The sequence below is a fragment of the Rattus norvegicus genome, chromosome 7, assembly GCF_036323735.1.
Source record: "Rattus norvegicus strain BN/NHsdMcwi chromosome 7, GRCr8, whole genome shotgun sequence".
NCBI classification, from domain to species: Eukaryota; Metazoa; Chordata; class Mammalia; order Rodentia; family Muridae; genus Rattus; species Rattus norvegicus.
The window spans coordinates 98,428,974-98,444,759 of record NC_086025.1 but is presented as its reverse complement, the minus strand read 5'-3'; the positions used below and the strand labels follow the sequence as shown (position 1 = coordinate 98,444,759).

The 15,786-nt window shown below is 41.6% G+C and overlaps 1 protein-coding gene across 8 annotated transcripts in view; it reads left to right on the top strand.

The window, feature by feature from the left end:
* The window catches only part of Adcy8 (adenylate cyclase 8), a 249,254-nt gene that overhangs the window by 110,928 nt on the left and 122,540 nt on the right, over positions 1 to 15,786 (top strand). For all 8 annotated transcript variants that reach the window (XM_039078567.2, XM_039078565.2, XM_039078564.2 and 5 more), the window contains 1 exon segment: positions 2,460 to 2,587. In XM_039078567.2, the coding sequence (XP_038934495.1) occupies positions 2,460 to 2,587 (128 nt within the window).

Below are 15,786 nucleotides of genomic sequence, written 5' to 3'. Positions count from 1 at the left end.
AGACTAAAGTGATGTATCTCTTACACTCCTTATCTCCTGGTTAAATTTATGTTCTATAAATTAACATGGAAAGAGAGAGAGAGAGAGAGAGAGAGAGAGAGAGAGAGAATGAAAACACACAGTAGAAGGTAGAAGTTTATTCTGTTGTAAAGAATAGTAAAACCATGACATTTGGAAAAGGAAGATGGATGATACTGGAGATCATTATGTTAACCAAAACAAACCAGGATCATAAAACAAATACTGAGTCTTCTCTCTCATGTGAAAAGCCTAGACTTTCTGAAAAATTTTAGCTCAAGGGCATGAGAGTAGAAAAAGAGTAGTCACCAAGATAAGAACAGCATTGTGTGACTCCTGTCATGCTGAAATCATTTAGGTGTTTTCTTTAAGAGTAAATCTTTCTAGTTTTTAAGTCTTGAAATATTTGCTCTTTCAGGGGAATAGGGCTAGTAGAGAGTCTCCTCCTCCTCCTCTTCCTCCTCCTCCTTCTCCTCCTCCTCCTCCACCTCCTCCTCCTCCTCCTCCTCCTCCTCCTCCTCCTCCTCTTTTTTCCTTTGGCTTTTTGAGGTATTGTCTAATTTGTCCCATGCTATTCTTAAATTCAGTATGCAATCAAAGCTGACCTGAATTCCTGACTTTCCTTCTTCCACCTCCTGAGTGCAAGGATTACAGGTTTTGGACGTCATAACTAGATGAGAGCATTTCCATTGGTCTTTTGAGGGGTTTGCTAAAAAAATGTTTCTGTTTTTCGTTCTTGGGTGCATTTTTGACAAATTTGTTTTATGCGAAGGTCCCAAGCTGATAGAATTTTTTACTATTGTTTTAAAACTTGACAAAATTTAAAAAGTAGTTCATTGATGGATTTTGCAATAAAATAAAATAAAATAAAACAAAACAAAAGTACCCTATGACAATATCCTGAGCCTTTTGGTACTTTTAATAATGGTCCTGTGGGCTCATAGTCCTAGACACTAACACTAGTGGGCAAGATAATCTAGCTGCTGTACTCTAGAGATTCTAGGAGAAACAGAAAGACCCCCAGTTCCCTCTATCTGATCAGACTTAATCAATAGCTCTCTTATAAAAGTAATAACTTGGTTATTATTAGTCAATAGACAGGAACCTCAAGCTCCTAAAAACCATCCAGGAGTCGGGTATTCACAACACCAAAACCTATAGGATGTCTCTGTGCTGACCTGGGCAGTTGGGAAGGTTCTGAAAATCTGACCCAGTTATAGAAGCATCAGAGTCAATTTCTGCCCAACTATTTTTTTTTAACTTGTATTCAATAGTTACCAACCTGCTTATATTAGAAGTCAGCACAGCACTTTTCATCTTTTCATCTTGGTATTTCACGGGTTGTCTACTGAACTTCCAGCTCAGTGAGACTCTTTCTATATACAACTCCTTTTTCTAGCCCTGAGTGAGACCTTGTTGTCCAAAGATATTCCCCTAACACGGAAGTCATAGCTCTCTATGGCTCAGCCCTAGAAGGCCTGTCAGAGGATACTCAGTCCAAACCATGTACCTGAAGAAACCATTTCATGCAGTTACTCAAATTGTAACACAATACCAGAGGTGACTAATTATAGGGGAAATACATATTTTGCCTCAATTTTGAGTATCAAACAATGATTGTTTGGCCCTACTGCTTTGACCTATGATGAGCCTCAAACCACTAATCTCATGGAGGCTGGCAACAAAAAGATCTCATGGTAGAGTGGTCCCGCATTAACAGTATACCACCCAGGGACTAGAAAACCATTGACTACATCTTTTGGGTGCTAGCTGTCAGAACCAGGACTGAGAAATGGGGGAAAAGTGGATATGGAGCCCACAGAGATTTCAGACCCAGAGACCAGAATCGGGGTGCAGATCTAACTTGTATTATTCAGTACAAAATTTATATACAATTTTTCAGCCAATAAGACTGTAGTTACATAATCAAGGGCCAAGGGAGGCATTACACCCTCTGAACTCCTGAATCTAATTTGATTGCATGTGACTTGTAGGGGAGGGGGTTTGATCACTCAGCATGGATTTCCTGAAAACAGAGGAAGCTAACATTGCTCTAGGCTTGGGTCCTTTGTTCTGTCTCACCAGTTTGGAGGTAGCCTCTTTAGATCTAGGGCTGTATATAGCCCAATCAATATTCCTCAAGTGGGCTCAGGAGTCCATGGCATCTGGCTCTGCATCCAGATCTCCCACATACACCACACCTCTTCAAAGTTTCCACCACCTCACAAAGTACCAAGCTGTGGTCCAAGAGTTTGCTACCCAGAGCTTTGCAGGACATTTCAGATCCAAAATATAGAAACTGTAAAACATGTTCTAACATTGGAGGTTTTTTGACTCTTAAGTATAGAGCACTTGACTCCATTTGCATCTTTCCTTGAGCATTCTGATGATCAGATCCTCCTGATGACATGGTCCTTTCCCTACCACTCTGTTCCTTTCAGGAGCATCACTGTCTTCGCATTAAAATCCTGGGGGACTGCTACTACTGTGTGTCAGGACTGCCTGAGCCCCGCCAGGACCATGCTCATTGCTGTGTTGAAATGGGCCTCAGCATGATCAAAACTATCAGGTAAGTTGTAACGGCCTCCATGGTACTTGAAGCCTCAGTGTGTGTGAGTAGATACATAGCTCCATTCATTCTTCGCTGAAAATTTTGGAATGTGGTTAATGCCTTGCCTTATTTCACAAATAGTGCATATCTGTTGGTTCTCCCATACAAGTTGGTCTCCTTGTCTAATGATCACACTTCACTTTGAGGATTGGAAGATTCTAGAGTTAAATTGTACGGCCTTGTGACAAAAGTTTATCACTGTCACAATTCGCACTGAGATTCCACCATGGTTACAGACCTCTAAATAATACATTCTTGAACAGTATTGGAAAGAGAGAGGCCTTGAAAAACCATTGCATTTAGGGAGATGGGGTTTTCAAGGTGCATTTAGAGTAGATGGAGCAAAGCCAGTAGAAACAGTTTGTCAAAATATAACTCCAAACCTTGATATGTCTCACTGGCATGTAAAAGATTGCATAGACAATTCTATTTCCTCAAAGGAAAGGGATTAGAAATTCATATTCTCACAAAATCTGGCATGAAATTTCCCTGTGAAACCAATATTTAAAAAATGCTGGGGGTTGGGGATTTAGCTCAGTGGTAGAGCGCTTGCCTAGCAAGCGCAAGGCCCTGGGTTCGGTCCCCAGCTCCGAAGAAAAAGAAGAGAAAAAAATGCTTTGATAAGCTCCTGGTGACATGGGCACTATTTCCAAGAGTAAGATAAGTGACAAAGATGAGCAGCTTTTGTGTTGTTTGTGGGCTGCAGGCCTTTCTGCTGGACCGTGTACACCAAGGAATAGGATATGTATCTGATGGAACCCATCTTCCACCAAAGAGCAGCAGAACCCAAGCACATCAGGTGCAGCAGCACAAGGACATGGACAATCAGGAGAGATGCAGAAGTCTTGGGTCTGGGTGACTTTAGACCAAACGCTGGGATTCCTACCTTTTCTGGGCAATGTTATATGTTCACTCTTTTACTTAAAAAGGAAGGCGTGTGAGGATCAGGTGTAAAAAAGTCTAGGAACTTTATCACTCCTTGATGCCATACCCAATGTCATCCTATTATTTGGCTATACTCTCTAGCCCCGTAGGAGTAGTTCACTGTCCTAGCTCCTAGGCAGACCAGCTCACTGGTAGAAGTAGATTCATAAAAATTCTATAGAAGGCTCCTGTATACACCCAGGATTCCATGAAAGCTACCATATTGATATGCCAGTAAGAAGAAAAGAAACTAGAAATTCAGAATTCTTCTAAATCTCTTCAATATCTTTCCATCAGCAGAGACCACATGTCCATCATAGCAGTAACCTTCAGTGAGGGCCATGCCATTTATCACATGGTAAGAAAATTGTGTGAAGATGGAAGATGGCCCAGTGGTTATGAGTACAAACAATACTTGTAGAGGATCCAAGTTCAGTTCTCATGCCACTCCCCTTGGGCTGCTCACAATCACCTGTAGCTCCTGCTCCAGAGGATCAAACAACCTCTTCTGGGCTTTACAGGCACTCACACTTAGTGCACACATTCCAGCACACACAACCACATATACATGCAAACACACATATGAACACATACATGGACACAGGCATACACACACACACACACATGAACATACACACATATGCATAACTAAAAATAAAGCCTTTTCCATCTAATAAAATTATACAACTGCCACTTGCTTTTCATCTCATCTGACCTCCCCCAACCCTGCCAGTCTTTGAATATCAAGACAAAAATGTAACAGTTCTCATGATCAATTTTTTTAAATTTTTTAATATTCCCATAATTTTAAGAAGAAGAATCAATGGGTCATGAGGTAAAATAGGAGCAAATAGTGTTTGCTGTGATTTTTGTGACAGAAACTGGAGTCTTCATGGGCAGAGAGATGGCCAATGCCAATTCCATTTTTCTCCATCTTCTGTAGCATGAACGTTCTCTCCATTACAGACTAGACAAATGAGCTATAGGCTCAAACCTGAAGTTTCCTTTAAGTCAAACTGTGGTGAGTTAACTGTTCATTTGGACACTTGAGACTCTTGGCCTTTAAACAAGGATCCATTTTGACACTTTAATGGGTCTTAAGGGGCAATGAGACAGATATCCAGAGATTCCACAATTAAGCAGCTATGTAGTGCTTTTCCTGTCAGCCAGTCAGTAATTATGTAAGCAAATGTTTATTAAGCTTTTCCATGAGTGAGACTTGGGCAAAGCCCTGGAAACCCAGTTGTGAGACCAGACCAGACCTCACTGACATCTCTATCAGCACTGAAAGTCTGTGACTTATACCTATACAAACCTCACACTCAAATAATAAAACATACTGTCAACATTCCATAAGAACTTCTATCTTGGTCTTATGAAGACATGCTGCAGTGAGAGCATCGTAAAAAAATGGAGCATGCTCGGTTTACTCTCATGTCTCTTTCTGCAAAGAACTTTGTCCCTGGCCCTTTTAATGGCCAATTTAAGGCCACTCTGGAGCTTTGGATTTAGACAGTGTGAGGTAAAACTAGATAAGTTGAAATGACTCAAGGGCATTCTCTTCCATTCTTTTTATTAAGTATCACTTTTACTTCCTTAGGATAAGACACATTGCATATTTTTTTAACTACATGACTCAGAGCCTATTAATACCCGAAGAACTCCTTGATTATAATGTAGGAGACTTGAGGTCCAGCATTAATTCTTCAGTTAACAAGAAATCATGGCACAGAGGAATGAAAAGAAGCACTGGATTTCGGCAAGCTGTGGTTGTAATTGACTCAGGCTTCTAGAATCCCCACTCCTTCTGCCAAGTATTTTCACTCTGGGAGATAGATGCTGAAAATACTCTTCTGTGCCTATAAAAGAGAATCCAAGTTACTAGCTTTATCAAGAAGAGGTTACTGTTTACCAATTTATCATTTGCATATGATGCATTTGTTTTATTCTACCTCAAAGCACTTATTCTAACAGAAATGTGTGTGTGCGCATATGTGTGTGAGCCAACTAGAAAATGTATATGTGCATGTGTGTTTGTATGTGTATGAACTTAACATAAACATGATTTATGCACACACACACATACATACACGGATTGACTAATGATCCCTAAAAAGGGAGAGCTGTGAAATTTAACAACATAGATAAGTCTGGAAGGCATTAGATTCGGTGAAATAAGTCAAGGATCAAAAGACTAATGATGCAGGGTTTCATAAATGTGATCTCTGAGAAAGCTGATCTCCCAGAAGCAGAGATGAGAACAGCAGTTGGAAAGTTATAGTTCAAGGGTGGAAATTTTCAGTTTTAAGAATAACCCTAAGAGACCTTGCACACCACTGTGACTGTGGTCAATTACATATTGTATCTTGAAAAATGCTTATAAAAATGAAACCCACATAAGGTAAAATATGCAATTAGCTAGTTTTTATCATTCCATGGTATATACATAATCCAAAGCAATGTTGCAAAACAGTTAAGTACATAAAATGGTGTCTGTTAATGAAAAACAAGTAATAAAATATAATAAATCTGACTTTAAACATTACAGGCAAGGGCCGAGACTATCAAAGTAATTGAGAGAGAACTGGCTAGATATTGCAGTGTCTAAAGGAATACCTTGCAAACCTGGTGAATTGAGTTCAATTTCTAGAATGCACATAAAGTTGAATGGGAGCTGAAACTCCATAAAGCTATAATCTGACCTCCTGACAGGTGCAATGCCACAAATGTGCCACACTTGCACATATCTTACAAACACACACAACAACAACTGCAGTAAAATACTCAGAGCCAGAGAGCTCCATTGTTCCAGTTCCCCTAACTCTTTGCACTCTTATTAGTGACCACTGAAGACAGAACTGCAGTTTTGTAACCTTGATCCAAACCACACTGGTCTTTGTTTGCTCCATCTACCCAAGCTAAGGTAGGAGTGGCTGCCACCCTATGACCAAAGGTGTCTCCAGAAGGTGGTGAGAAACATATAACACATGACTAGAAGTGGCTGCTTGAGTTCTAGGTATCCCCAGACAGCGTCCCTGATGCAGGATTGTTTGGAAGAAATAGCATTCAGAAGCAATCCTTCTTCTGGAACATTCTCCCAAAGATGAGTTTCCCAATTTGGTGCATATATCACCCCTTTAACTCAATTTGACCCTAACCAAGCAGTGCATGGCCCAATTTTGTCCCTAAACCCAAAGAAATTGATTCTGAATTTTTAATGGCAGGGAATATTCAGGTTTTGTTTTTACTACACATGTAATCAGAATGTGTTACTATAAATTTCTTCTGTTGGAAAAAAAACAGAAAAACAATTTCATCTGCTTTACAGAGGTAGCTACATAGTAGGCCTTTTAACAAACAAATAAAAGAATCAAATTTTTTCCTTTGGAGAAAGAGGTATGAAGAATAAGCCATTATAACAATCAAGAATAGTAAAAGTTTTTGTGGGTCCTTATGCCCCCTCCCAATGGGTGCCTCAATCCTTCCTCCAGCTCTTCCAAAAGGCTTCCCAAGTTCTATCTCATATTTGGCTGTGGGTCTCTGCATCTGCTTCATTCAGCTGCGAGGTAGAGCAAGCAAAACAGAGTATCATTAATAATGGCAGAGATTAGTTCTCGCCCATAGGAGGGATCTCACGTTGGGCCAGACACTGGTTGGCCATTCCCTCAGTCTCTGATCCATCTTTGTCCCTGTACTTCTTGTAGGCAGGAAAAATTTTGGGTTGGAGGTTTTGTGGGTGGGTTGGTTCCCTTATCTCTCTACTGGAAGTCCTGGCTGGCTACAGGATGTAGCCACATCCGGCTCCACTGCTAGGAGTCTCAGCTAGAGTCACCCTCATAGACTCCCTGGAGCCTGCCCAATCCCAGGTCTCTGGCACAAGAAAACCAACAGAGTTAACTACCTGAACCCTTGGGAGCTCCCAAAGACTGAACCACCAACCAAAGAGCATACAAGGGTTATAAATTGACCCCCCCCCCACACACACCTATGTAGCAGATGTGCAGCTTGGTCTTCATGTGGGTCCCCTAACAACTAAAGCGGAGGCTTACCTGATTGTTGCCTGCCTATGGATCTTATTCTACTAACTGGTCTGACTTGTCTGGCTTCAATGGGAGAGGATGTGATTGTAGTAAGTTGAGGTGCCTGGCTGGGTTGGTACCCAGTGGGAACCTCTCCCTCCTCGGAGTTGAAAGGGAGGGGGAGGGGAAATATGGAGATAATAAGAGGCTGTGTCAGGAGGTAAAGTGAATAAATAAATTAATGGAAAAGAAATGGTAAAAGTTGTAGGTGTGCATGTATGTGTATGCACATATATGAGTATGTCTGTGTATGTATATAGACACATGCACACATGTGATGTGTTTACATGTGAAGCTGTATAAGTATATTTGTAAGCTTTGATTTTATTTACACACACACACACACACACACACACGTGAATGTGTGCCAACAATGAAGAGGGCCTTCATTGGTCACTAGTATTCTAAACTCGAAAATGGGATTAGTACAAGAAACATTCAGACATATGCTACAGACAATATTAAGTCCCAGGCAATGTAGGAAAATGATATCAAAAGATCACTATAGATAAGAATAACTTTCTCTGCAGTTGACTCTGGCTGAAGGAAATGGTTTAGAGATACTTTTCTACCAAATTAGGAGAAAGAACAAAGCATAAGGAAATTATTTTATAATAAATAGGAGAGAGTGGTAAGACTGGGAGTTGGCATCTCTGGTGTCAACTCAGGCATAATACTTAAATATCATCATGATATTATATTTATGTTTTAATTGACATTATTCTGAAGATTTTGGTCAGGATTCCACTGCATTAGAGGAACATTTGTTACTAGATGTGATTGTGGTGCATGTTTCTTGAGCTAGATGTGAATTATAAGGCACATGTCACATAAAGTGGATAGCTCTGCATTGGCAACAGCGGACCCCATCTTTTCCCATCTCTGCCTCTTACTAAAAGTGTGACAGATGACTTTACTAAGGAGATCACTGGATTCCAACTGGAGTGTTCCTTTAAAAACCCAAATAGGTAAATAGGTACCATGCATGTCATCCTAACAGAAAGAGCTTTACCGTTTAATCTATCTTAAATTATATATGTGGGTGTTATGCACCTTTGAATAGAAGAAATAGTCTGGTGCCCAGTAGCTGGAGTTACAAGCAATCATACATGGTTGCTGGTAACTAATTCTGACTCTTCTGTAGGAGCAGTATGCATTCTTACCTTCTGAGCCATATATACATATATCCAGCATCATAGAAATATTTCTAATAGACTCTCACAGGTGGGCCTAGATCCAGTGGTTTGAAATTTACTTCAACACACTATCAGAATCCATTCCTTTATTTTGCCTTCTATCCAATGATTTTCTTGGATGTAGGCACTGAGGAAACGTTTTTGTGTATATTAATTCCTTTTGTCTTCATTAAAAAAAATCAGGGAATTAAGTGGGATGGGCAGGCAAAATACTGAAGCATTCTACATGGCTACAGCATGCACTGGACAGAGTAGTCAGAGCAATTGTCGGAATCAGCGTCATCCCACAGACAGCTAGTGCTGCTGAATGGCCCCATGCCAACTCATGGGCAACTTGAAAATAAGTTCCACTTGGCCAGTGAGGAAAACAAGACTCATAGAGGTCACAAAGCTAAGAGTCACATGACTAGTCAGTGGCAGCATAATACTATCAATCTGGAGCCATTCATAACCATTACCAATATGCTATCTGCATCTCAGCCCTGTATTCAACTGATCCTGGTGCTCAGAGTCTGCCATCAATACGTAAAATATCAATGAATAGTTTAGGAGACCTCATATCTATTCCTTGGGGGGGAAGGGAATAGCAGAACTAATGTTAATGGAAAAACTCAGTAAATGTCCAAGAATAACATGAGAATAAGCCCTAATCAAAATAACGTCATAGCAAACACATTTTTAGAAACAAGCTGTGAGGTAGTTAATTAGGGGCCAGGGATGGAATATAACTTTCTTTATAATGAATCATTCCATACCATCTCATTCACATCTTTTAATAAAATTAATTAAAATGGGCTTCAGTAATAGTTTCTATTACATAGATTGAAAAGTGGCCCCAGGTAGCTCCTTCTGATATACCCTGGGTCTGTTCTGGGGATCTTATTAGCTGAGAAGTTGCCAGAGCTGACACTGGACTCCTCTCACCTCAATGGTTTTATTAACAACCTATAAAGAGTGTCCTTGATGAATCCTAATGAAATTTGCAGAGCAGAGTCTTTTCAGTGCAATTGCTAAAAAGTCGCACAAATGACTCCAGAATGCCAAGTAGGAACAGACTTTTTCCAGCAGTTATTTAGAGCAAAGGTCCTAATCCTTGTGGTAGGGTTGCTTTGCCAAGCAATACGGTAGGACACAGACTATAAAGCAGGAATCATCATGTTTCTTGTTACTTAAGCAAGAATTGTGAAACCTGCCTCTCTACGCCCTTTCCTTTTTCTTTCTGCTTCTCCTTTCTTCCTCCCCTTTCTGCTTCCACACCTTCCCCCTCCTCTGAAGTGCTCTTTCTCTTCTCTACGTCCCTGTTTCTGTGTCTATCCCTGTGTCTCTGTGTCTCTGTTTTTCTCACACACACATGCACAGCTGTGTTTATCTCTCCATCCTCCTAAAGTCCCTTCCTCATCCTCTTCAAAAACATCACCGAATACAACTACATTGTTGCCTTTCTCATTGTTTTCATGAAGTACCTGGCAGAATGCTACTGAAGGGAAGAAGGATGTGTTTGGCAGTCCATCCCTCCTGGAAAAGCCTGGTGCTAAGGGATGCTACGAGGATGGGCTGCTCATTCTATCTGGGCAGATCAAGAGAGATGCATTCTGGTACTCATCTAGTTTTTTTCTTGTTATTCAGCTTGGAGTCCTAGCACTTGGGATGATGCCACCTACATTCAGGACATATTCCCACAGTTAACCCTCACTGAAAATGCCCCAAGAGTGAAACTCATTAATTCCCTGGGATAGGGGTTACTTAGTTTAATCAAAGTAAGATTGATATTATCCATCTAAATAGCAAGTATAAACCTGCACTCCTGTTTTGTCTATTTATCTATTTTTTATTTATTTTTACACTCCAGATTTTATTCCCCTCCCAGTCCACCCACCGACTACTCCACACCCCATAGCTTCTCTCCACCCCCTTTCTCCACTAAGTTGTCCCCACCCCACTCACCCCACAAGACCTCTAAACTTCCTGGGGCCTCCAGTCTCTTGAGGATTAGGTGCATCTTCTCTGACTGAACCCAGACCCAGGAGTCCTCTGCTGTACATGTATTGAGAGACTCGTATCAGCTGGTGTATGCTGCCTGGTTGGTGATCCAGTGTCTGAGAGATCTCAGGGGTCCAGGTTAATTGAGACTGCTGGTCTTCCTACAGGATTGCCTTCCTCCTTAGCTTCCTCCAGCTTTTCCCTAATTCAACCAGAGGGGCCAGCAGCTTCTGTTCATTGTCTGGGTGCAAATATCTGTATCTGACTCTTTCTGCTACTTGTTAGGTCTTTTGGAGAGCAGTTGTGGTAGGACCCTTTTGTGAGTGCCCCAATAGCTTCAGTAATGGTGTCAGGTCTTGGGGCCTCCCCTTGAGCCTAATCCCATTTGGGGCCTGTTACTGGACCTTCTTTTCCTCAGGCTCTTCTCCCTTCCCCTCTGTGCATTTCTTTTTTTTTTTTTTTCGGAGCTGGGGACCGAACCCAGGACCTTGTGCTTGCTAGGCAAGTGCTCTACCACTGAGCTAAATCCCCAGCCCCCCTCTGTGCATTTCTTTCTGACAGGAAAAATTATGGCTCAGAGTTTTGACTGTGGGATAGCAACCTCATCCATTACGTGTAGGGCATTTCATCTAGGGTCCTGAGAGTCTCTCACCTCCCATTCTGAAGGGTCCTCCCAACCTCCTTCCACCCAAGATCGACTTTTTCCATTCTTTCTGCTAGCCCTCGGGACTTCAGTCCTTTTCTCCCACCCAATACCAGGTCACGTTCCCTCCCTCCCCACTTATGGTTGCTTTCTTCTCCCTCCAAGTGGGACTGAGGTGTCCTTACTTGGTCCCTTCAGCCTGTTTTGTTTTGTGGTTTTTTTTTTTTTTTTTGCTAATATCCACTTATTAGTGAGAATACCCTATGCACATCCTTTTGGTTTAGTTCTATACCCCATGTTTGTTTTTTATTGATGGTTAGCTTCTGGTTTAGTTCTTGCACTCCTGTTAAATTCAATTATCTGAGCACTATTCAGCTCCCATCTAGTACTTATCATCAACAATGCTATTGTAGAGTGATTGTCCATCTGCAGGCCTTACACTGTATAACCTTCACACCTTACTTCAGTTAACAGAGAAGCTATGTGAGAAAGTCTTCTTCAGTTTCTTGGTGAAACCAGAGTTCTGATGGGTTAAAACCAAGCACATGACCTCCAAACAAATACACACAGCTTGCCAGTGGCAGAACCCAGGATATGAGCACAAAGGCAGGAAAGTTGTTAGAACAATTCTGTTATTCCTGCAGAATAGAGAATTGGGAAGCCACTAAACACCATAGATTACATTGGTGGCACATGGCACTGGGCGGTGCTGTGACTCTGCACAAGTATACATAGAATAACAGACAGAAATACATTTAGGGCAATTGGTTTCTTTTCCAGAGACTATAGGTCTCTGAACCAACAGAAGCAAGCAGAGCACAGAGCTGCAAGGAGATAGGGTCTGTAATGCCCACACCAACCTTCAAGTAGTTAGCAGTGATCACAGATTATCACACAGAGGCGAATGACTGACCCTCCAAGTCCTGACAGTTACATAGTAATCGGTTGGGCAAACTCCTGTTTACTTATAGAAACAAGTCCTTAAACTTGCAGAAATGTTATGGGTCAGTTGGCATCAAGTTGGAAGTTTCAAATCAGACATGAGAAGGACATTTACACCACGGTAATTGGAAAACTTTATAATTCATAGTCTGTTCCCCACAGTTGATTGCAAGACGTTTTTCAGCATGACACTGACTCTGACCTTCAAATTCAGAGTTCTAATGAAATGTGAGGGAGGCCACATCAGGTGTCACAGACAGACCCAGTCACATATTAAGAAATTCTTATCCACAATCAGAGCCTTGTTTCATCTCTGACCTCTACACAGAAAAATATAGACAGTTTGTGTGTGTGAGTGTGTGTGTGTGTCTGTGTGTGTGTGTGTGTGACCAGCTTAGTGGATAAATGTAAGTTAGAATAAAGAATGCATTTGTTCATGGATCTTTGATCCGTGCTCACTCTGTGTCAGAGTCAGAATTGTCAAATGTCTAAGGCATTTTAAAAACCAACAAAAGGGCAAGCTGGAGGTTTAAACCAGATCACTTTACCAGTTTAGATATGCAGCACTGGGGAACCTTCACATTCTTATTAAACAGGCAACTATCTTTGTGGGATGTGTCCTGACTCTTATATGTGAAACATACGTGGATCTGAAGAGTCTAATGGGAGACTTAGATTATGGTTCTGGGACAGAAATGTGTAAGCGACTCCATTCTCCCTACTTTTTTAAAGCTACACCTCTCATATGGCTGTAAGTTATTTTTTGTCCAAGTTTTATTACAGTCATTTTCATTGCTATAAAAAGTATTAAGAAATTTGTAAGGCAAATAACAATTGAAGTCATTTATTATAAAATATAATTTATAATATGATTTTCAAAATGGGTTTTATTATTTAATTTAAAAACACACCAGAGCATATTGAATGTCCTCTTGAGCACATATTGAAAACCAAACCCCCATTATGATTGTACCTGAAGAAGAGGCTTCTAGAAGCTGAATAGATTAAAGGAGATTGATCCTGATGGACAAGAGCCCTTATAAGAATGCATACTAGAAAGCTGTTGGTCCAGTCTCACCACCTTATCAACACACAGCAAGGAACTGCCATCTGTAAAACAGGAGGCCTTCCCCTGCAAAACAGGCTCCCCCAAACGCCATCTGGAACCCTGGTGCACAGAAGCTCCCAGAAAGGGCAGTGCAGATCTTCCTGGTTGCTGCTGCCGCAGAGAGCTCATGGGCAGCACCCCGCGAGCAAACTTGAGCCTCGGGACGACAGGTAAGACCAACTTTTCTGCTGCAAGTGACCTGCCTGGTGAACTCGGGACACACAGAGGCAGAATTCCTCTAGGACCGGGCACTTCCTGTGTTTACCAGGAGCCCCAAACCCTCGGATCCCTGCCCTCAGCAGCTCTCTGCTCCCAGACCCCGTGGGAGAGAGACCTCACCACCTGATCAGGTGAGCACTCCTGAGGCTGCAGAGTGGAAGAGACTACCAACACTGCCCACCCCTGCCCACATCCCTGGCCCAAGAGGAAACTGTATACAGCCTCTGGGTTCCCGCAGAGGAAGGCCCAGGAGCAGGAGGACCGCTGGGCCTGAGACACCGCCATCATCTGAAGGAACAGACCGGATAAACAGTTCTCTGCACCCAAATCCCGTGGGAGGGAGAGCTAAACCTTCAGAGAGGCAGACAAGCCTGGGAAACCAGAAGAGGTTGCACTCTGCACACATCTCGGACACAAGAGGAAAACACCAAACGCCATCTGGAACCCTGGTGCACAGAAGCTCCCAGAAACGGCGACGCAGATCTTCCTGGTTGCTGCCACCGTGGAGAGCTCATAAGCAACACCCCACTTGAGCCTTGGGACCACAGGTAAGACCAACTTTTCTGCTGCAAGTGACGTGCCTGGTAAACTCAAGACACAGGCCCACAGGAACACCTGAAGACCTGTAGAGAGGAAAAACTACACGCCCGAAAGCAGAACACTTTGTCCCCATAACTGGCTGAAAGAAAACAGGAAAACAGGTCTACAGCACTCCTGACACACAGGCTTATAGGACAGTCTAGCCACTGTCAGAAATAGCAGAACAATGTAACACTAGAGATAATCTGATGGCGAGAGGCAAGCGCAGGAACCCAAGCAACAGAAACCAAGACTACATGGCATCATCGGAGCCCAATTCGTCCACCAAAGCAAACACAGAATATCCAAACACACCAGAAAAGCAAGATCTAGTTTCAAAATCATATTTGATCATGATGCTGGAGGACTTCAAGAAAGACGTGAAGAACTCCCTTAGAGAACAAGTAGAAGCCTACAGAGAGGAATCGCAAAAATCCCTGAAAGAATTCCAGGAAATCATAATTAAACAAGTAGAAGCCCATAGAGAGGAGTCACAAAAATCCCTGAAAGAATTCCAGGAAATCATAAATAAACAAGTAGAAGCCCATAGAGAGGAGTCACAAAAATCCCTGAAAGAATTCCAGGAAAACACAATCAAACAGTTGAAGGAATTAAAAATGGAAATAGAAGCAATCAAGAAAGAACACATGGAAACAACCCTGGATATAGAAAACCAAAAGAAGAGACAAGGAGCTGTAGATACAAGATTCACCAACAGAATACAAGAGATGGAAGAGAGAATCTCAGGAGCAGAAGATTCCATAGAAATCATTGACTCAACTGTCAAAGATAATGTAAAGCGGAAAAAGCTACTGGTCCAAAACATACAGGAAATCCAGGACTCAATGAGAAGATCAAACATAAGGATAATAGGTATAGAGGACAGTGAAGATTCCCAGCTCAAAGGACCAGTAAATATCTTCAACAAAATCATAGAAGAAAACTTCACAAACCTAAAGAAAGAGATACCCATAGGCATACAAGAAGCCTACAGAACTCCAAATAGATTGGACCAGAAAAGAAACACCTCCCGTCACATAATAGTCAAAACACCAAATGCACAAAATAAAGAAAGAATATTAAAAGCAGTAAGGGAAAAAGGTCAAGTAACATATAAAGGCAGACCTATCAGAATCACACCAGACTTCTCGCCAGAAACTATGAAGGCCAGAAGATCCTGGACTGATGTCATACAGACCCTAAGAGAACACAAATGCCATCCCAGGTTACTGTATCCTGCAAAACTCTCAATTAACATAGATGGAAAAAACAAGATATTCCATGACAAAACCAAATTTACACAATATCTTTCTACAAATCCAGCACTACAAAGGATAATAAATGGTAAAGCCCAACATAAGGAGGCAAGCTATACCCTAGAAGAAGCAAGAAACTAATCGTCTTGGCAACAAAACGAAGAGAAGAAAAGCCCACAAAATTAACCTCACATCCAAATATGAATATAACAGGAAGCAATAATCACTATT